At 38.1% G+C, this 23,244-nt stretch overlaps 1 protein-coding gene across 8 annotated transcripts; it reads left to right on the forward strand.

The window, feature by feature from the left end:
* LOC107306743 (interleukin-1 receptor-like 1) lies at positions 1-21,989 on the forward strand. 8 transcript variants are annotated; one of them, XM_015850098.3, is made up of 13 exons: positions 1-95; positions 1,664-1,738; positions 2,306-2,412; positions 2,814-2,881; positions 4,539-4,740; positions 5,030-5,198; positions 5,285-5,447; positions 7,413-7,481; positions 9,009-9,141; positions 9,230-9,381; positions 16,244-16,384; positions 17,034-17,192; positions 20,372-21,989. In XM_015850098.3, the coding sequence occupies exons 4-13, from the start codon at positions 2,821-2,823 to the stop codon at positions 20,716-20,718; spliced, it is 1,596 nt and encodes a 531-aa protein (XP_015705584.2). In that variant the 5' UTR covers positions 1-95; positions 1,664-1,738; positions 2,306-2,412; positions 2,814-2,820; the 3' UTR covers positions 20,719-21,989. The 8 variants fall into 8 exon arrangements, with proteins under 8 accessions (XP_015705584.2, XP_015705597.2, XP_085390369.1 ...); XM_015850111.3 differs by lacking the exon at positions 2,306-2,412; XM_085534243.1 differs by lacking the exon at positions 2,306-2,412 and having other exon boundaries at positions 5,035-5,198.
* The last annotated feature ends 1,255 nt before the right edge of the window (positions 21,990-23,244 follow it).

The raw sequence follows: 23,244 nt of genomic DNA on the forward strand, positions 1-23,244 counted from the left end.
GCAGAAGCCAGTTAAAGAGCATTCCCAGTAGTCTGGTACAAGGAAAGGACTCAGCCCAGAGCAAAGCACATCTGTACTGCGTGAATTTCCAGAGGGTAGGTCAAATATTTTATTATTCAACCAATGATAACTGATGCTGCTGGAAACTGTCTAGAATTTTGTAAGAAACTTTATTTCAATTCACCTCTGTGCCTTTTTATCTCAAGAAATATTATTAGATTCAAGTATGGGAGCTGATGTGATAGACATATAGTTCTGGGACCAACATAAAGACTTATCCATAATGAAGTCTGGCTAGAAATCGGTTAATCTTCAGTTTTCTGGAAGATCATTTTGTTAGTTATTCAAAAACAGAAAGTAGTTGCTATGCAATTTTGTATATTTATGTTCTTTCTTCCTTCAAAATATTTTGTAAAAAATATTTATATATGAATTCAACCATTACTGTGTTTTAATAGCAAATTTCCTAAGTTTGATGCTCATAGTTTAATTATTATAGGTGTCAACTGTTGTGACTGTTCTGGATCACATCAGATTTACTGTTACTATTTTACTGGCTCATTTTCAGTCAGAATGTGTTCTTTGGTTTGCTAAGAGCTGAAATATCTCTCAAAGAATGAAGGAGGGAAATCTGTGAATATATCATCTCACACAGTCATTATTTGCTGGTATTTTTATATTGCAAAGCATGTCAAACTTTCTAAATTATAAATTACAGAAGCATTTTCATTTTTATCTTGATATGCAAGATATGATACTTCTGTAATTCCCATTGACTTACATGAACAGCATTACAAACTGTTTGTTGGCAAATCCACTTTTGGAAAAAAACGTCATGAAATGCTTCTAGAACAGTTCCCTCTGGAGAAGCAAGGAACTAAGCCTGACAGACTGCTACCTCTAATTCAAGACGGTTCTTCAGCCTCCTTTAAAACTGGGTCTTTAGGGGCTTTTTGGTTATACATGGGATCAACAGAACTATCCTGATTCTGGCTTATCGTAATCAGGATACATGAAAATCAACCTTCCTGTTCCCACTTGCCAGTCTTGTCTGCTCCTTGGTAGTGTGAGAAATAAGTTCTCAAAACAAAACTTCTGCTTGCTCTAAATGTTTTACTGTGCTTCTGTTGTGAGCTTTTCTGTGTGGTAATTTTCTCTGTATCCTGGGTCATACAAAAGCCCAGCCCATGATGAACCCTCTCCTGTGCCAACTCATTAATTCCTTCCAGGACAAAGCTGCTGATGTTTGTTATGTTGAAAAGTAATTCCAGATATCAATGAAGCTGGCCTAAGATATCCTTAAGATTAAAGAAGTCGGTAGCCTGCACATGTTTGGATGCAGTGCTTTACTCCAGCTGTCATGGAAATAAGCAGATACTCACACAGATTGTTTTTTGGAGGTCCTGGATGGTCACTCACTTCCCATGTCAACAGCCTTGCTGGGATGCCTGATTTTTCAGGTCAGAACTTCACATTTTCCATGAACCCTTCATATACCAACACCGAAATACTCCTGCTTTTCTCTTCCAACACCATGTTTTATTAGAGTTAAGAAGAAAACCCAGGATGTTTATTAAACCTTCTAAAAGAAGAAGCTTTCCAAGCCAGCACAAAGCGAATTATGTTTCTGAAAGATCAAATTTGAGTTTGTTCTGAATTTCAGACTTGGCACAGACGGAGACCTGTCGATGTTTGTTTAGTCTGGAAATCTTTGGCACTGAAATAAAAATTCCTTACAGTAAGTGTGACGGCAATACTTATCCTGCCTGCACATTTTTTGCCTATTTTTCACAACTCCTCCTGTGCTTGCTATCTGCAGTACAAATAACAGTTCACTTCTAGCTTGCTTTCTTTTGACAACTTATCTGCTGTGATCTGTGAGATCTTCCTCCTCTGATAGCAACAGGCACTGCTGTGTAATCTGCAGGTCAAGACAGCATTCTTGAGAAGGATTTATTGATGGTAAATAAAGTGTTTAGGACTCCTTAATCTATTTCGATAGCGTATCTGCTGTTTCTTGAGATGTTCACAGAGTATATCCAAACTAATGTCTGCAAATCAATGGGTATCTTTGATACAGTGGTTTGCTGGAGCATGCCTGAGCCACAGTCCCAGGTACTAGGTACAGCAGGTGTGTGTCAATTAGATACAAATGAAAACATCAGTGGGGCCTAGAATCTATCCTACTGCTGTCGTATGAGGGCAGTGTATATTCCTTTACGTACCTTTCCAGTCCATTTCTTCACCTTCCCCTTTGGGTTTGCACTGTTGATGGTGCTCATCTGCTTTCATTCTTGCCACTAAGCACTTACCTGTGAGGATCTGTCACTGGAGGTAACTCCACTTTCCAAAAGAAAGAAGATGGTATGCACCCACACACTAGATTGGATGAAAGCTTAATTCTCAGTCAAGGTATGTATTTTCAAATCCAGGATATGTCCTTTTCTAGATTAAGGTATAATTTTGCACTCTTGATAGTGAAGAGAATGTCATAATACATTTACCTTCCTTAAAAACAAAACAAATAGAAACAACCAAGAAAGAAGAGGCTTCTATCTGCAGCCTACCATAGCAGAGCAATATCTCCACCCTTAAATCAAATGAAGTCACAGGACTAGTTTTAATGGTGCATCAGTTACTACATTGAACATTATCTCAAAGCTGCAGAAGGGCTGCCACGCACCCACACACACTTCTGTACAGAGCAGCCCACATGACTCAGCTTATCTCTGCACGATGCTGTTATCTGTTCATGGATGTTCATCAGTAGTACATTCTGATAGTCTTTTGTTTTGTTCATGTTTTTTCCTTAGAAATACGATGGTGTATGCACATTTGATCATCCTATCCATCTTCTCGGTTTCTGTGATATCACAATCATGTAAGTAAGACTTGACTTAAAATATTCTTTCTGATTAATTTTATTCAGCAAACTATTCCTGATTTTTTAAATTATTTTTTTATTTTTTTTATTTTTATCTAAAACTGGCTTGTTTATCTCAAGCTGTAAATCACAGCTTAGAAGTTAGCTCTTTGTTTCTGTTTCTCCTTGTGTTAAAGTGCATTGAGCACTGTCCATTTCTCAGGCATTAAATCCAGGCTCTACTGCTCTTCACATCTCTGCAAGCAGAAATAAAAGCCTCTTTGGAAGGATTCGGGAGCAGCTTCTGTTCCTGGCTCCAGTTAGGGCAAAATCCCCAAGAGTGAGTGTACTTAAATTACACTGAGCAGTTCATATGTGCACTTTGTTGCAGCAGCTCTGCTGACCCTGCAATCATTTCCTACTGGTGGCACTGCATTATACAGCACTCATGTCATACTAGTTTCCAGATGAGCTGTGTTGTCTGAGAAATATAGAACAATGTTATATATTTAAATATTTCCTTGCATTCTCAGTTTTACAGAATGAATGCTAATTTTTACAAACAAAATTGAATTACTGAGAGGATAAATTCTGCTGAAGAATTCAACAAGATAATTCACCAAGAGTAATGTATTTCCATTGCATTGCTCCTTTGGAGGGGCAGTGCGGGACTCATGGGTGGGAATTCTGTTAGAACGATGAGTTCATGCATACTTGTACCTGATGTGGGTAATTTAGATGGGTCTTTAAGGCTATTTGTCATGTCAGTGAAGAAGGATCTCTTCAGAAAGAATCTTGAGACAAGCATTAACCATGCAGCGGTACTCACCACCTAATCTGCATTCCACATGTCTGAAGACAGGTGGTGGCAATATGCCCCCAAAATGTCATTTTTCGATGAAGATTCTCTGCTTCAATTGGCTGTTTGGTTACCTGGTCTCATTTACTGATTCCCTTATCTTTTGTAACTCCTGTGCTGACCTGTCCAGTTTTCATCCTCATTAGTTTTCTATTCTTCTACAAGATAGAATTTGTGTTTCAGACTGAATAGAATTTTCAGCAGCCAGTTTACTGTTCAGGCACCACAGAACTTAAATATCTGTCAAAAAATGCCTGTTTCAAGTTTCTCCAGATCATTTCAGTATTACATTCACTTATATTTTTAAAAAAATAAAGTTTTAATTCCTTTCCCTCAGCTCCATCCTTTCTTTTCCTTTTGTGTATGTGATTTGATTTTCTAAGTCAGTGATTTCTCTCATTCCTTTCCTTTCTGACGTCTTTTTAGATTTCCACCAGATCCTTCCTTTCAGCTTTTTTGTTTTGATTTGCGTGAACACTAGAGGCAAGAACATCTGGATTTCCTTTATAACAATCTTATCTACACCCTTCCTCCTGCCAGTAGCTCTTTTCTTCCATTAAAAATAAACAAATAAAAAATCTTGGTATTCCCTTTTTCTACATTGAAAACAGAGCAAAATCTCCTTGGAAAACAAAACAAAACAAAACAAAAAACCGAATATACCAGGAATCAGTTTGCTTTACATTATCTCTGAAAGCTTGAGGATAGTACACAGAGGCACATCGCCTGCTGATGTAGAAATGTCAAGTTCTTTTCTGTCTTCAGTGAGTCTAAGGCTTAACTCACCTGAGATTTTTATCTTTTGGTCATTTGCAGATGATTCAATTGAAGGTGAGGCTTTGGTTGTCAGATGTCCTGAAAATGATTTATCTGCAAAAGTTACCTGGTATCACACAGGCACAAGGAAAATAATTCCTGGAGAAGAAGAGGGATCACAAGTGTTTTCAAAAGGAATATTTCTTTGGTTTTTGCCAACTTCTTTAGCGGATTCCGGGAACTACACTTGTGTTACAACTTAGTAAGTGCAATACTGGAAAGTGAAGCAGTTAAGAGCTGGGGAAAAGAAAAAAATCATGCATGTTTTAAAAAAGCATTTTAATTGTTTTGTATGGAAATTATGTCATTTGGTGTACACCAATATATTAATTTCCATTCTGCAACTGCTGTTTTTTTTTTTTTAAAACAATATGTAACTGGAATATAGCAACCATCCAGATGTTTTTTAAACAAGACTCACATTTGCTGCAAGTATTTTTTAGTCCGCATAATAATGCTGTCATTGAACCATCTCTATTCAATTTTTAAAGTCCAGATGGGAGCAAAAAAGAGCGCAAAATGAATGTACAGGTGCATCCATACAAGCAAGAAAAGTGTTTCCCAAGCCGGATACTTTATGCAAATGAAAGCAGAAATGGAAAAATTTCTTGTCCTACATTTAGGAATTATGAGAATGCTACTATCACCCAGTGGTATAAGGTAAACAAAACAATGGTGGTGCCAGCTGTAGATCAGATTACTGTGGGAGCTATTTGCAACCAGACAAAGAGAGCTTTATTTTACAGGACTGCAGACCTCTACAGGGAGAGAGATACAGCATGCAGGATCCTTATATTTATATTACAAACCTGAATAAGGAGGACGATGGTTATTATACTTGTCGATTTACTTATACTCACAGAGGAAAGGTGTTCAATGTATCAGCAACAAGGATCTTTGTAAGTGGAGGTAAGACTTGGTAAAATAACAACGGTTTATGTCTCCTTAAAGAAAATGAAACTTCTTTTGTACATTAAAAAGAAAAATATTTTCTGTTTGCCTGTTGTATTTCAATGAAACTTTAGATCAACATTTTTTTAGGTGAATTTTATGGGTGGGGATCCAGATAGAGTAAGATGGCACTATGTTCAGAACCAATGACACTCAGTAATAGTCTCCAGTGTCCCTGGTTGCATGTTGTAGTTGTTAGGGCTGACTGATAACGTGTATTTTTGAGGTGAAGGGGCTCTTTCAAAGCGTGCTTCAAAAATTCATTTTCTATTGCTTTGGTGAGGGAAGGGCCTGTAGGATTTTCTGGTAATCACTGGATTGATGATGTGCAGATTGCATACAACTCAACACCTGCTGGTCCATCTTGGTTAAAAAAACTTTTGGATTTCTGTTGACTGAGACAAATGAGTGATGAACACTGGCAAAAGATGATTGGAGCTCACTGATCACTGTAACCTTTGTTAATCTGAAAGTGGCCAGCATAGCTGAGATATCTAGATTTTGGGCTGCTTCTGGGATTCAGTGTCCTCAGAAAGGCCTTTTCTTTTGGTGTCAGTCAGGACAAGAACACGCCAGAAATCGTCAGTTCTGGATTGTATCAACTTACCAGACTTCAAAATGTTCTTCAGTTGTGCAATCAGGTCAATAGACAAACAGTTTGTTCATTTGTTTGTTTGCTTTCTTTGAAAAATAGTTGTTCATCGTGGTCTAACATCAGAACATTTTGCTGTGGGAAAATGTGCCCAGCTCTGTGGAGCCTCAGTTACAGTTTTTGCCCTGATCCTCAGTAGAAAAGCATGCTCTTGTTATTCTGAACTGATCAGAATTGACGTCTGAGGGGAGAGCAAGTACAGTAGCTTAGAAGGTATCATACCTTTCCTTCCCTGCTTCTGACTAATAAATACCCTGTTGGTCTACATGGCAATCTCTTCTTCACATTGCATTTTTCTTTGAATATACATTCATAATAACTTTTCTAACTAGTCTAGAATTCTTTTCTCTCTGGGTTATAATGGAATTAGCTCTTATTTACTTGGCAAACAGCTATCCAAAATTACAGAAACCTTTGTTGCATCCAGGCAGATTACTTCATTCCAAAGCTAATTTAATTATTTTTCAATCGTTTTAGAAAGAAAAGATTGCAACACAGCATGTGAAATCTTAACTGGGTGTCGAGTCTGCTACAGTTTTTAGCACTCAGAATACCTAACAGCAACTTCTTTGAGATTTTATTAGCCTTTAAAATAAGTTTGCAGGATGAATAAACTGTTACATATTGTTAATATTGCCTTATGTGTGTCCCTGTTAGTCTGAAAATGCACACTGATATAGAGAACATTTTGTGCCTGCAGACTGGAAGCTAAAATCAGAGCACTGTCAGCTAGCTAGGAAGTTACTGTCTTTCTCTGGCTTTTTTTCCTTCAAGAGGCAGCTAATGAATGGGTGTTTGGAGCTTCATGATCTTTGAGGTCCCTTCCAACCCGGGTCATTCTGTGATTCTGTGATTCTGTAATGAAAAGTAGACCCAGGCCAAATAAAAAGAGTGGGTTTTATAGCAGCCTGGGAAAAGGGAGTTAAATAAATTCCTGCATATGTTCTGGGGAAGTGTGGTTACAAGATTCATACAAGTGCCTTGATGATTACTTGATAGCAAGTAATGGTTTTCTACTGGGAGAATTTGAATGGCAAGGAAAAATGCAATAAGGGGAATCGATCCTTAAGTCAAACCAAGTGTTTCAGTGTAGCTTGGACCCATTCATTACCAGAGATGAAATATAAATATATGGGAGGAAAATTTTCTTCTGAACTCTAACAACAAGTGATGTTCATTGTCATAGCAAACTGATGTAATTCCAGTACTTCATAAAATGTGTTTTCACAATTTTCTAATATGTCCTTCCTTTCTCTCCTTAATCTCTAAAGTAAAGCACTCATCTCTACCTGTTCAAATTTTATTTCCAAAAGATGAAGAGGTAATAGAAGTGGAGCTTGGTAAGTAAAGATTTTATATTGTTTTTAAACCTGCATTTTGGGGTGACCTAATGAACACTGGCAGCTTCAGGGAGGTTAATTACATTTTTGCACTGCACTTTTTAACCAGACTTAACTCATTCCAGGCATAGCAATATGAAGTTATGTGACAGGCTATTTAGAAATAAAGCAGCAATTTAAAAGTTTAAATAACCTATTCTACTTTGACAGGGATAAACTAGGATTACTCATTTGGTCAGTTATAACATATCAGCTGAAAAGGTGACAGCTTCCATCACTTCAAAGCGGGCTGTAACTGAATCCTTTGAAATGGCCTGATGATACCCTTAAGAGGGAAGAACGGACTATTTTTGCAACTATAAGTATCATGCTTGTGATTTTGGTCCAGGCACAGCAACTGTATCTCTGTTGATGAAGGAGAGCAGGGGACTAGTTGCTTGTCCTGCCTGTGCTGGCTAGCACTGAGTGGATCACTCCGGTTGGAAGATACTTGCTGGAATGAAAGGGTAGGGAATGAAGCAGCAAATAGAAGACTGCCCAGACCTTGGTGTTCTGGAACGTACATCTATCTTCCTTTTGTTTAGGTCTACGGATGTTCTCAGAGGTTCAGATTCACTACTTGTAACTTGTAGCACCAAACCCTGGGCCCAAACACTTTCCATGTGGAAACACACTCTTGTTCTTTTTTTCCCCCTTCCTTCAGTTCCTTTATCACTCAGAACTAGTGTGCCAGGCTCCTTTCTCCTTAGTAAGATGGCTAGTCTTTAATGCCCTACCCTTCTGGAACAGTAATTAATCTCAGAACACGTGTTGCAAATGTATTTAATGTTTAGAAAACACTGTATCATTTTTATTGTCTTCTGCTTGCAGAATTGAAGGGATTTCTCCACACCCCCCCAGTACCAATTCAGGATGTAAATCATAAGATTTTTAACCTTACCTAAGCCCCGTTTTGATGCAGATTCATGTGAAAATCTTTAAGGTGTTTTAATTACATTTACTTCAGTGCAACAGTAACTCTTATTTCTTGAATAAGTATTTTCTGATAACAAATGCATAAGAAGAAAATTTCTGTTTTAATTTTACCCAGTTTTTCTTTAGTTTTTCCAGCTTGAATAAAACCCAATATAAGAATCTGCAAATAAAATCTATGATAAATACTGTATATTGAAAATTATATTACACTATTTCCATATATGTCTATATGAAAGACTGCATTACTTTTCCACATTCCTCAATAGCTGATTACCTGGGTTAAACATCACAAGTAAGTCTATTTTCCCTTCAGAGCATTTTATACAAATAGTTTATTTTATAGTCTTTGTTAATGTATTAGTAATGCATTTTGTTCAAATATCCTTTTAGTATTTCTTTTCAAGACCCTCCCGTGAATCACTTCCTGTGCTTGAACTCAGAAAATACCAAAATTACTGAGGCAAAACCCAAAAGTGGTATGAAGATTTATAGAAAATAAAAAATGTTATGGGGAAAATGAATTTATTCTTATTTTTCATCAATCTTGATTAGGTGCTACTCTTCCTCTGAAATGTCGAGCCTGGCTAGGAATTAAAAAACAGCCTATAGGTTTTGTCACATGGGATGTGAATGAGGAGCCAGCAGAAAATGCAGATGAAGAAAAATTTCATCGAGAAATTAGTTTGTAAGTGCATGTAATATGTAATAACCTTGTCTTTCTATGCAAGCTATTAATAACAGCAACCAGTACCACCTCTTTCTCTTGATGTTAGTTTTGAAGGACAGCACCAAGAGTACTATGGAGAGGCGACTTTGACCATTAGTAACATAGAACATACGGATTTGCAGTCCAGTTTCTCATGTGTAGCAATGAATGAAATGGGAAACACGAGGACCACAGTGACATTACGACTCAAAAAAAAATGTAAGGATAAATTTTGTTTCGTTTTGTCTCTTGCATACTTCACACTGTTGTTAGAAAGGTGTTGGTGGCTTTGTTTTCTACCGCTTATTTCATCCGATTTTTCTTTTATTTCTTTCATTTTATTTATTATTTTCTGATAGTAAGAAAGTTTCTTCCAGAAAGGTGGAAAAAACATTCTCCTTTGTCAGTGCATATTGAAGTCATTGGCAAAAGTCTTGTGGCTTAATTCCTTTGTGAAAGGCCTTGGGGTGAATGTAGCCTTGGGGGTGGCACCCTGCTGGGGGAGAGCAAAGTTTTAACAAGAGAGTAAATATGAAGAGCAGGATGGTGCACTGTGACAAGCACTCTCTGATTCTAGAATATTCCTGCTTATTCCCTGTGAGCATCACTGTGCCCACTGTGTGCTACACGGTGTGTAACGCTTCGAAAGCTTTCTCTCAGATTCATTTTTAAATTCTTTCTTCCAGTCATTTCTGTCAGAGAAAGAAAATTTAAGTTCAGTAAATGGTGGGGTCTGGGATGGTCTTTATCTGTTATGGGGCTCTTTAATCTAATGGGGATGGTCAGATCCCCAAAAAGCACTGTTGCTTCACCACAGCATTTGAATCTTCTGGCAGAAATAGTGGTCGGTGGTTTTCTCTGTTATCCCTTTAAATGTGCTGAGCCACCAAAGGTCTTGAAAATAAACCACAAAGCCCTTGAAGGAGGGATTTGTTTTCTATGACAGAATGGTGGAAAGAGTAAAATAGATTATAGCAGAGGAGGGGGCATCACTTAGAAGGACATCCCAGAATTCCCCAGAGGAGTGTGAGAGGTTTTTTGGTTGCGTGTTGCCAGGTAAGTGAGAGTTTAGCGCCTCCCAGGAAGCTGAGAGCACATCAGCTCTGTGATGAATTATCTGTGGGAATCTTCTTGCAAAGAAAGGGAAGGAAACTAAGTAACATTTCCTGTTAGCTGTAGGGCACACAATGTAAAGCATTTACTGGGCCCATACTGAAACCTAGATGAGGGAGTCTATATGAAGGAATGAGTGTACTTTACATTTTGTGTTCATGAAGTGATTTATTAAACCTGATTTCTGCTTCAGACAAACCTTATTTTGTTTTTATCCATAGGTCCTCAGTAAATGTTCAGGAAAGCTCTTTGTTGCTGCCTGTGTTGTGTGGATGTCTATCCCCTTCTCCCTGTTGCTGCTACTGTCAAGATGCCTGCTTCTGCTACTCGTCAGTGTTGGTGTGAGCAAGGCTAAATCCAGAAATGGCAGTGCTCTGCTTTAGTTGTCTTTATTTGCTCCTCTCACAGACCAGCAATGTTTGTGCTAAAACAATAGCTTGCCTCTGAGTAAAATAAAAATGCCTCAGGGATTTCTTGTGCCTCACATCTTGTAATTGTGTAATAAAAATGTGTACTCTTCTTTTTTTGCTTCTTCTTGTTTTTAATGATAAAATACAAACACAGATTTTTTTTTTTCTTTAAGTATATGTCTATAATTGTTCCTTTGTTTTTCCTACAGTGTAACTCACATCTCTTAGCTGCTGTCCATCAGTGTGCTTTTCACACTCTGTGTCCTGATATTTTTTCCCCAAAGCATTTAGTATGGGTTGCATTGTTATTCTTTGTAGCACAAGCCTGTGATAGGAAGTAGGAGATCCATATATGTTGTTCTGTTTACTACTGCAATTAATCACTTCTGGGGGCATTTTATGAACTAGCTAAATAGCAACAGAGATGGTAGGTTAAGGGAAGATGCAAAGATTCTGTAAGCAACTGTATCAGAGTTACTCTGAATTACTTTAGTCTTACAGGCATCAAAAATGTGCTGAATGAATGATTTGGCTCATGCAGACATTTTCCAAGGAAGCCAGGAATTAAATATAACATTCTGAGTCATAATCAAGTACTTCAAGTACTAGCTCATTGTTAGCAGTATCTTTATGGCTGATTTTGCTAGATTGCTTCAATAAAAGTTGTCATCCACATAAGAACTAAAAGTTGCCAAAGGGGAGTGAAGAGTTTCTGTCACAGCCAAGGGTTGTGAGGGCTTTTTGCTTTTGTCTCTATGACAAACAAAAACATTTCTTAATATTGCCAGGAAGGAATGTCACTGACAAAGCACAGGGAAAAATCTATGTGTTCCATTTCAGGATGTACGCTGTATGAAGAGAAGTGCAGCATGGTGAAAAAACAGTATGTTGCTTTGTTGTTTTATTTTATTTTATTTTTCACTTGTGTTTTTAATTAGGAGATAAACGCAGCTAGAGGAGCGCTTGAGGATCTTGGTGATTTTTAGTTCTATGTTCTTACGATTCTTTGGAAATGAGCAAAGTGACCCAATTGGATGTCGTGTTGAGGGACGTGGTTTAGTGGGAGCTATTGGTAATAGGTAAACAGTTGGACTGGATGATCCTTTAGGTCTTTTCCAGCCTTGGTGATTCTATGATTATCAGAAGTAACACATTGCTTGGTGCGATTTGCTCCTACTCAAACTATGGACACTGTGTCTTTTGGACACAGAGAAATCACACACATTCTGTTTTAACAGAATTTTACTGGGGATTTGGATATGCATTTTGATGCGACTGCATCCTTGCTTCCATTAGGCAGTGCTGACATCCCTGTGTGTTTCAGCTACTGCTGCTACATTGAGAGGCTGCTGCTTCTCCTGCTGAGGAAAAGCTTTCTCTGTTTTTTCTCATCCAGCCCCCGCATAGCCTTTGGCTATTGCTGGTCAATATGAAACCCTTCCTTCAATGCTGTTTCCTATCCTTTCCTCTTTGCCCATGGCTACTTAGTATCTTTTGACTCCTAGGGGCCAACACTTTCTCAAAAAAACATTTTTTACCTTTCCTATTACTTCTGAAGGCAAACTTAAAAAATTAGCCAATAAAACAGGCTGGTTACTTCCTCCAGCTCTTTCAGTTCCATGCTCCCAAATTTAATTCCAGAGATGGTGATCATCCCATGTTTTACATTCCCTCTCTGCCACAAGATGCATCATCTCATGAGCTCAGAGATCATCTGCATAACTTTTTACATGGTGTCAGTCTCTGGTCAGCATAAGGAATTTGTGACGGTTTTTTCATTACATTTTCTCCCTCTTTTCCTGGCGAGGATGTAGCAAATCTTGCTGAACACCAGGCAACAGGCAAAGACTCTGATAGTGAGTCCATGGCAAGTGGAAAAACACTGGAAATGTTAACTCCTTCTAGCAGCAGAGCAGACAGAAACAGGAACCTCCCTTCAGCATTACATTTATCTGCCTTCTCAGAGATACAGGAGCTGTCAGAATATCTCCCAAGTGCCACACTTTTTATTTATATCTAAATTACTGCCAGCTTCTAGTTCCTCATCTTCACTAAGGGCTAGTTAAATAGCTGATGACTGCATTTCATAGGTCTGACCTACAAGTATTGTCTTATTTCAGTTCTCATTTGCCAGAAATTGAAAAGTGCCTGGGGAACCACAAATACTTCTGAAGTGAACAATCTGCCCTGTAGAATGCCTCAGATTCCAGTCATTCTAACCCAGTTCAGCCCAGTACAGCAAATCTTTTTTCTCAAAGTTATTTCTTGCTGATGTTATAGCACATCATCAATAGACAGATGAGAGCAGAAATTCCACACCCAGATCTTTATTTCTGTTGTCTGGAAGCGTAGAAGCCAAAGAACTTACAAAAAGATGCAGTTCCCACTGAGTCTGTCGGGAGAAGCTTTCAAATTGTCTTTTCTGGGTTGTTTTCCCTAGCGTCTCAAATATTGTCTCCTGAGGGCTGACAGTTCTGTGTTCTCATTCCACTTGAATTTAAATAAACAGTACTAAGTGACAGTCAGCTTGCGAACTCTCTGCCACTAAAGATTGCAGTGAAATTAAATGGAACAGCAGGATCTGATCAGCCTTGTTCAAGGCTTCCAGAAGTTGCTTCTGACCATTGCCCCCATTATGCTGAATATATCTGATTTATTCCAGAGAAATGAGAGGCTGAGTCAGCCATACTGGGAACTGAACCTGCTCTTCCAGGAAGACCCCAGTGGAGGTTTTGTTCTGAAGCAATACAAGTTTTATAAGCACAGGAACTTTATCCTTTTTTTTCTCCTTTATTTATTTTTTTTCTTCAGTATTGGTCTAATCAGTGTAAAGCCAAATGTAAACAGCTCCTTTTAGGTTCGTTATTGCAGAAGTTGTTGTTGGAACCTCTTTCCTTTCCTGTTTGCTTTCTAAATGCTTGACATGTTAGAACAGTATTTGCAAGGCTGTGGCAAGCCCAGGGTCAACAACTGCAACAATAAGAAAAAAAATGACCATCTCTGCCCCTTAGATAATCATCACAAGGTCGTGGAAGAGGTTTTCTGAGTTTATGGATGAAATCATACATTTGAACATGGATGAGGTTCCTCTGTAGGCATCATGTGATGCGGTCACAACTACAAAATAGCCAACTTTGCTATAAAGGAAACTGGTTGGGTTTCTCGCCTACTTTGATTTCATTGGAATATCTATTTTCCTGTATTCTGAGGAGAGTATTAATCAGATAGATGCCTCATGGCTGGATGTTTCTTTCTTTCTTTAAATGGGAAAGAAAGAAACAGTAGAGTCTGAAAGCACTGTTGAAGTTGCCTCATTTCCTACCAAGTAAAGTGGGAAATGTAAGCCTTGTAAGCCTTTTATTTATCTAGTTTTTCAGTGTTATTTCTCAGAGTCGGTTGCTTTAAGGTTATCTCCTCCTCAGTTCACTGTCTTATTCATCATTGTCCCTGGAGATGATCAAGAAACGAGTAGATGTGGTAGTTAGGGACATGCTTTAGTGAACATAATTGGTGAAAAGGTGGATGGTTGGACAAGATAATCTTAGAGATCTTTTCCAACCTTGATGACTCTATGATTTCTTGCAAAACTCAGGAACCAGTTAATTTCAATACAGGAGGCTCTTCACTGTCAAATACTTTATTTCATTTCATTCAATCAGTATGAGTCCAAGAGAAGCTCTAGAATTGCTTCTTGATTGCAGAGATCAATGCCTTTCTCTGGAGCTTGCTGGCTGCACACAGTCTGCCAATAGTTCTAGTCCATCTTGCTCTTGGGACTGCTCTGTCATGCAGCTCCTCAGCTGCCAATGAATGGCCTGGTGCTGCTGCAGCAGCCATGTGTGCTTTCTGTGTGTTTCACAGGCAGAGGGAGGCAAAGACCTGGAAATCTGATTCCAGATCTGAAAAAATCAGGCTTGTCTAGGTTGAGCTTCTACCAGTACATGTAAGCATCCTCCATCAGCTGAGATGCTGTGAAGCATGCCTAAAACTCCATTGTAATGCTGAAGGGATTCATGGTTCTACTTATGCTCAGAAGCAGGGTACTGCATCAGGCAATTGCTATGTTTGCTACACTGAACTAAAATAAATATGTGGGTTGGTCCCTTTATACAGATATGGTGCACAACCTGTTCTTTTTCATTTCTTTGGGATTAAACTCCATCACCCATGCTGACTCTTCTGGGGCCATGTATTTTTTTAATCCGAGCTAATTCAGAGATCGGAATGACAGAAAAGTCTCCAGATCATTTGTTACTACAACTATAGGACGATGAATTATCATGATAGACATTCGGAATAAGTAGATAAATAAGGTGGGCTACAAAAGGAACTCTCTTAACTAATTCATCAGTCAGAGAAAAGCTGCACATGGAACTGCTCTGAATTTACAGGTTAAAATCACAAAGAATCAAATTAGGTATCTTTCCTTTGCTTTGGGTTAGATTTCTTCTGTAAAGCAATGAACTTTAATCTTCCACACAAAGGAATAATGCATCCTGTATGTATAACTGCTATTTAATTCTTTGATACATTAATTTCAAACTTTTGGAATTTCTTAGCGTTTTCAGTACTTAATCTGGGTGTTTTCACTATGTCCAGAACACAGGTCAAACATTTCTGCATTTCCGTGACTGTAATAATCAGTGGATTATTACAGCTTTCTGTTTTCTAGGCTGGAGAGAGTACAAAATGACCTCCCATCATCTCTTACTGCAGCAGAACTGGATGACATCTAGAGGCTATGCATATCTAAATTGACTTCTGCTATGTGTATCACTGAACAAGAGAACAAATGTGCAAATATGGGGATATAGCTCTCCGGGCTGCTACAGAAATGTAGCTGTTACTCAAAAGGGTGATGATCATAAACGTATCCTTAACTGTAAGGATGTGATAGCACAGAGCTGATGATGGTTGTCCCTGATAGTCTTCACTTCTGAGGCTGAGGTAATCAGATTCAAGAGCTCTTCCATGAGGGAAGCTGGAACTGCAATAGGTGACTCCTTTCTTTCCAGTTTTCTTTATCAGTCATTGATGCTTAATGCTCCTTGTCCCTGAAAGGAGCCTCCTCTACTTCTGCTGTAGTTTATCTTATTTTTATGACCAGATTCATTCTGCTTCCCTGCTTGTTTTGCATACTTTGACCTTATCTTGAATATTTTATTATTTGCACGTGTTTCTCTGTACCCTGTTTGTGCAACTACACTCAAGCCCCCGCTTGCCCCTGTGTGGACGTTTCCTACTGTCAGGCTTGGGCTCATCTGCCTTGCAAAATGGTTTAACATCATAGTCGGTCACGTTACAAAATACAAACATCACTGCCAGCTGTGATATTCAGTGCTCTTAGGTTCAACACAGGTGGATATTCAGTATGTATTGCCTAGTATGCTTCTACTCCAGGGGTTCAACAGGCCTCTATGCTGAATACATCAGCTGGGGAAGGAAGTTTTATCAGGGTGAGCTTCTTAAAGCCACAGCAGAAGATAAGAGAAGCTAAGGCTGCAGTTAACACTTCATTTCTTTGTTTATTTTATTTTATTTTTTATTTTTTTTTGCAGCTGGTCCTGATGTCCTCATGATTGCTGGATTTCTAGTTCTGCTAATGTCAGTAGCAATCTCTGTTATACTGTATCAGTCCTTCCGAGTTGATATCGTCCTGTTGTACCGGGATTTGTTTCAGGCGTATTCAGTCAAGGATGGTGAGTAAGCTTTGCACAAAGAAGTTCAAACAAAAGGAAACAAAAGGAATCATATGGAAACAGATAAATCTGATAGCTGTTTACTAACTCACACACCAGTTAAGCCTGACCCTTCCTTTTTCATAACTTCTGCAATCATTATATAAGGAGGAACAAACAGCTCTGGTGGTGCTTTGCATTCACCTTTTGACTTAGTTCTGCAGTGATTTATTATGTACTCAATGAATTCAATATTTTTTTTCACTTTTAAAAACAAAAAAACATACACAAAATTACACTGAGTTATGTTGAAAATCTGATTTAAGAGCCTGACACTGAAATAACAAAGGCTGATACTCATCTCTGCTTCACTGAATCCTTACTCTACGTGCTTCGAGATATATGTTTTACAATGCCATAGTCAGACACTCCAAAGTGGCGAGTGCATAGGACACAATAGTTGAGCATGGAAATATGTGTATACTCTCTAATTTCCAAAGATGTATTCAATGATGTACCTCATTATGACTAGCAGTAAGATCTACTCAGATCTATTTCAAAGACATTTTTTTCTCCTCCGTCTTCCCCTCCTTCTTTTACTCTAGCTTTTGCGATAGACAGCTCTAATTCATGTTAACTTAATATATTTTCCTCTTGTTCTGCCTTGCAGATGGGAAGATATATGATGCCTATGTTATTTACCCTCGGAGCCACACCAATGAAGCTACTTTTGTAGAATATTTTGTTTACCAAATTATGCCAGATATTCTGGAAAATAAATGTGGCTATAAATTATGCATTTATGGCAGAGATACATATCCTGGAGAAGGTAAGTTTCAAATTAGATAATCCACTGCATTATTTATTGCATTGGAGAAAGCTGTGTTTCTAGACCCTGCAGGTGGGGGATGAGGGAAGGAGGTTTCTTTGCATTTCTGATCAGGTTACTCATCTCAGCAGCAGCTGTGTCTGATGTGTCAGGCAGAGTGACATAAGGGCACTTTGTGATTGTTGAAGTTCTAAGAAAAGCCATAGGGTGCGGCATGAGTTGTTTATCACCTTCTTGGGTGATGCAGGAAGTGTGACCCAGAGGGTGACTCTTTCAAATGTACACCTGCTCTTCGTATAGTTCAAGTCTGCATTGTCGCTATCCGTACAAAGCACACATGAATAGGTCCACAAGACACCAAAGAGAACAAAACCACAAATTGAGTAATTAACCTTGCTGTTATCACTCACTGTTTTTCAACCCAGGCCAATTGTTCTAAGGTTACAGCAAGTTCAGCTTCTGTATACTAAGGTGACCTACTTTCACTTCATACAATTCCCAGCGCTAATTCAAGAGACATTCTGTGTTCTTTACATCCAGTTCCTTGTTTTCTGAAAGCAAATCTTGTTCATTAATCAGTGTTAATTTTCATGTGGACATCTCTGTGCTGTTTCCCTTATCAGCTGTAATCTAAGTGTTATCTACTTTCCACCGGAGCTGATTTGTCTGACTTGTGCTGTGATCTTCCACGGACCAGATGTTCTCTTTTTATCAGAAAACCGGCATGAAACCAAAGATATCTCATTCTGAGTTAAACATATCCAAAATTGTCTGCATTGGGTCAGGTGCGATTCATCTGCTCAAAGTTGAGCCAAGATCACTGATGTTCTTTTCTGGAGAGTGACAATCAGCCTGTCATGGAGACCACTTAAAAGTTCTCTTGATTTCAAACAGATTTACTTGACCAAATACTCCCCACTTTTGATTACCTTCTGATCTTGAGCCTTTTACTACCAGATATCCAAATCCCAAACCTTGTAATTAAAATATGTTAACGACGGAGTAAATCAGGAGTATTTACAGCAAATTCCGCTTGGAGTTACTGTGATCCTTCCTGAAAATGTAACTTATCATTTGGTGAATCATGTTTTTTCCCAGTAAAACTATGCACATTTCCAGATAAAAATATACAGTGAAGATGTAAAATGGAATTACTGTTTCAAGAATTGTTTATGACTTGGTTCCAGAGGATGGCTTTAATTTTGTATTATTTGAGTAATGAAGACCAATACAAGGAAATGATTCCAGTGACAAACAGTGCTGTGTAGCTGTTGGACTCTCACTGGTTTTCCTTAATTCACAATATTTTTGTTTTCCAGACTTATAGATTAAGGGTTTTTTTTACAGTTTAACAGATGCCCAGGGAGGTGCAAAAACAAATTTGCAGAAAACCAAGAGGTTTCACCAGCATTACCTTCTGCTCCACTCTTGGTCTCATTTTCTTGTCAGCCACTTTCCTTGACACAAAATCTGACTAAACGCTGCCAGAGCTGCTGTATCAGCAATAGACAGAGACATGAGAAAATAGCATAAGATTGATCATACTTCACTGGACAAATGTTTTATGCAACCAAGTGCCTTACCATCAGCGGTGACCATTGGCAAATGACTGGAAAAGGCAGGGCAGGTTTATATGACACTTTGCCTAGTGTAGTTATGCAGCAGTCTGGGTTTTTCTTTCTTTCTTTCTTTCTTTTTAATTCCACACTGCTTTCTGCCACTTTCTGAATTCATATGAACTTCTGATATCCACAAAATATGTTATAATGATTTCTAATGTTGAAGCATTTGAAGTCCCATCCTCAACACTGCCATAAGTGTGTTATCAGGAATCCAAATACAGAACTAAATACCTCCCCAAGTTCCATAATTTTTCAGTCTTGAGCTCAGTGGACTGTACTTTAAAACTGGTGTATATTTCTTTAAACCCTTGCAGTTAAGGAAACTAAATGTATGAAAATAGCTGCTGATCTTAGTTTTTCTCATCTTCCAAATGACCTATTATTAGGGTTCTAATATTAGGAAATTTTAATGAAAAAAGAAGAAAATTAAAGGAATTAGAAACAGTGAACCTCACAGAAAGGTGAATTATTAGCAGACAATACTCTCATCATCAATAAATATGTCAGAGAAGTCATTCAAGGGGTTATCTTCCTTACCATTCCATATCCAGATCTTTCTCCCACAGCGTGAAAGCTCTTGAGGCTTCTAAGTACAACACCCCAACACCATAGTTCTAATTGTGATTGATCGTCTGTCTCTAACACTGCAGAGGGAAAGAAAAACACCTTTAGTCATGCTGATGTACCAATGTTGAGCAGATGCCAGCTCACTATACAGGCTTTCATATAAATTAGCATTCTATAGCTCAGGGATATTAGCATTCCCTCTACAGGAAAATAAGCTTCGTAGAAGTAAGTCACCAAAATCACAGAATCATAGAATCATAGAATAGCCCGATTTGAAAAGGACCACGACAATCACCTGGTTTCAACCCTCTGCTATGTGCAGGGTCACCAACCACCAACCAGGCTGCCCAGAGCCACATCCAGCCTGGCCTTGAATGCCTCCAGGGATGGGGCATCTACAGCCACCCTGGGCTTACTGTGCCAGTGCATCACCATCCTCTGTGTGAAAAACTTCCTCCTAATATCTAACCTAAACCTCCTTTGTATCGGTTTAATACTGTTCCCCCTTGTCCTGTCACTATCCACCCTCGTAAACAGCCATCTCCTTCAAATACTGGAAGGCCACAATGAGGTCTTCAAATACTAGTTTTGATGTGTAAGTACTGGAGGCTCAATTTTTAAAGCACTAAACTTTAAGAATATGCTTTCTTATGTGGAAATTTTTGTTCAAGCACAAATATGGTGCAATCCAGATCTACTGAGCTTGACCTGCTGTTGAATTAGAAATTCCTCACAGTTCTTAAGAGCAGCACAAATATTAAGATTTCAACTAAAGAAAACACCTGAAACTTTGATCACTGTGATCAAACACTGTGTTTTTAAGCCTCTTCTTTTTTCTTTTTCTTTTTTTTTTTTTTTTCTAATGAATAAACTGTCCCTGACTGAAGTGATACAAATGTTATTTCTGATTAAAAAATAAATTAAGTGCCTATACAAAAGAGTCTACGAAGGAAATTTCATAGTCTTGGTTTTTTTTGTGTGCACTGCTAGATAAAGCGAATGCAATTGAGAAGAGGATACAGAAGAGCAGACGGCTGATCATCCTTCTCACACAGCAGCTGATTAACTGTCAAGAAATTAATTACGATCAACATATTGCTTTATACAACGCCCTCATTCAAAATGATACGAAGGTGATTCTACTGGAAATGGAGAAGATGGGGACTTATGAGAATCTTCAGGAATCTCTTAGGTACATCATCAAGCGGCAAGGTACTGTCAAATGGAAAGAGCAGCACACTGTGCACCCACAGTCATCCAACTCAAAGTTCTGGAAACACGTGAGGTACCACATGCCAGGGACATTCAGGTCCTCAGACTCAGCTAATGCTGGGTGAACAGTCTGCCAAGAAAATGCTGGTACTTCATCAAGTTGAACCATCGGTGTATGATTCTCTTATTGCTATCAGTAGGTACATTACTTTGCAGTCTGGACATCTGTCTGCATCTTTTTCCCCACTTCTTTCAGCCACTTGGTTGAGTAATGATGAGGGAAATGGATGGAGCAGGTCAAGGGGATGAGGCAATTTTGGTGAGGCTTGAGAATTCTGTAAATGAATAATTCCAGGCAAAGAACTGAATTTTGCACGTCACAGGAAACAGAATCTACCTGTGCTCTTCCTATATATACTTGTACATATTACAGATCTTTTTTGGTACTGAATAGATTTACTTTATCTTTCTAATACGGTTGATCAAGCATAAATTCCTTCTGTACTCTTTGGCTGGAAAGTATCATGTGGTCTTCTTCACTTTATCCACCATGTGCTCCTTTTTGATTCAGTAGTATTACTAATACCATGAAATTTAATCTTTCCTTAGCAGGGATGCTTCAAGAGAAGCTCTTTTGAAACTAATGTGAATGCAGTATTTTCTAGAAATACAGAGTTAAGGAGAGCGTATACATAATGATCGACCAATATATATTTAATATATTTATACACAAAAGGGAAACTCACAAAAGGGGAAATTATTTCATAGAGCTATCAGAAAGTCATTTTGTTTTGAAAGTAGCTACTGCATATATTTAAATTCATATAAGTAGCAGTGTTTTAGACCTATCAAGTATGGTAGACTGTGCTAGACTCACGTATTTATATTTTGTTTGTACATTGCCAATGTATTCAAAGCATTCATTTAAGCTACTGATAGAGACTCACTGCAAATTTATAATTGCCAATCTCCCTCTTCTTCCCCATTCTTTGATCTTTTTCCTGGTTATACTCTGTTCTGACAGAGAATACCCAGAGATGCAAATGTCAGAATGAAATCTCTTCTGAGTGCAGGACTGTATGAACAAAACGTGTTTTAGTGCATACATCCTTGGGAAATTTAATCTTTTTAGCTTCTTAAATACAGATTTATTCATTTTTTCAGTCAGAGAAGACCTGGTTTTGAGCTTCAGTTAACTGTAGAGATGGACTTGAAAAGTGAAAATTAGATGCAGTATGTCTAATGCTACCACATTCTTTTATTGTACAGTGTAGATTTTTACTGAGTATGGAATTTCAGGCTTATGGATGGCTATTGGAGTTAGGAAGACCACATATGAAATATATATCTTGATATTTTTTTCAGTGTGACATTAAAAGGTTGATGGGAAACAAAACAGCTTTTCTCTGAGTTACTATATTTTCAAGTGTTCATGCACTGATTATTCACATCACCAAAACTGTAAAACATTTAATACTCTATTTTATCACTTTCTCATTAGATCATATTCAGTACTAGGACTCGTTCCAAATGATCCCTCTAAATATGTGTCAACATCTCTTTCCAACCTCCACAGAATGAATTTGTGCCCACAAAAGATATTTGGTTTATTACAGACTTAGTCAAGGTTCAAATGGTTGTCACAGTACCATTTCTTCCCACTGAAAAAATACTAGTACTAAGGCATGTATAAAGGCAGGATGGACAGTTGCCTTTCACTCTAAAACTCTTTTCCTTTCAAGATGAAGATACGATCAGTTTTTAATAGAATGTGTGTTCTGAGCACTTACAAGGAAGGAAGGATGATAAGTGGTGGAAAGGAAGGAACAATGATAACTGAATTTTGAAGCTGAGAAGGAGAAGTAGAAGAGAAGGTACAATGGGGAAATACAGGGTGACAACAAAGAACTGGGCCATTCCAAAATCTGGCGTTATCTTACTGACTTGTGTACACTAGCTATGTGAGCTGCATGGTGAAAAACAAACCCACTAATTGGCTCTTGTGGTGGAAGTTCTTTTGTATCATATTTCATGGCTAATAAAGAGAAAATACCAGAAGTTCCCAAGAACTCTAAATGTGGTTTGCCTGCCTTTAAAGAAACAAAAGGGGTAAACTCTAAGAGTAGCAAAGACCTTATACTGAGCCTAGGGATGAGTAAGTGACTAATGACAGTGGAATGCAGAAGTTGTCACTTTTTTTATATTAGTGGTTAGTGGAAAAATCAGAGATACACACTCAATATCATCCTACAAGTATTATCACAGCTGTAAAGCTGTGGTATTCTTTTACAATACACACAAACTAGTGAGTATTTAAATCGGCATTTTTGTATTTCATATTGTCTTGGATACATAGAAACTACACCAGGCAATCTGTAATAATGAAAAGGAAGAGTGCCCTGCGTAAAAATCTCTTATGTCTCCATAAAAAGCACACAAATATTCAGATAGTCAAAACATAAACTACACAGCAAAAAAACCCCACCAAATTTGTTGTAGAATTAGAACTTTCACCTAGAGACTTAATGCCCTTTAACTTCTGCTCTGTGCTTCCCTATTCTTGGTACCACTGAAAAGGGGAATCAAGAAAACAATTTGCTTTCATTGATTAATATTGAAGAGTCAGTACGACATCTAGTGGCTGAACAACT

Source organism: Coturnix japonica, chromosome 1 (genome assembly GCF_054131305.1).
Source record: "Coturnix japonica strain WE chromosome 1, WE-NBRP24, whole genome shotgun sequence".
Taxonomy (NCBI): Eukaryota; Metazoa; Chordata; class Aves; order Galliformes; family Phasianidae; genus Coturnix; species Coturnix japonica.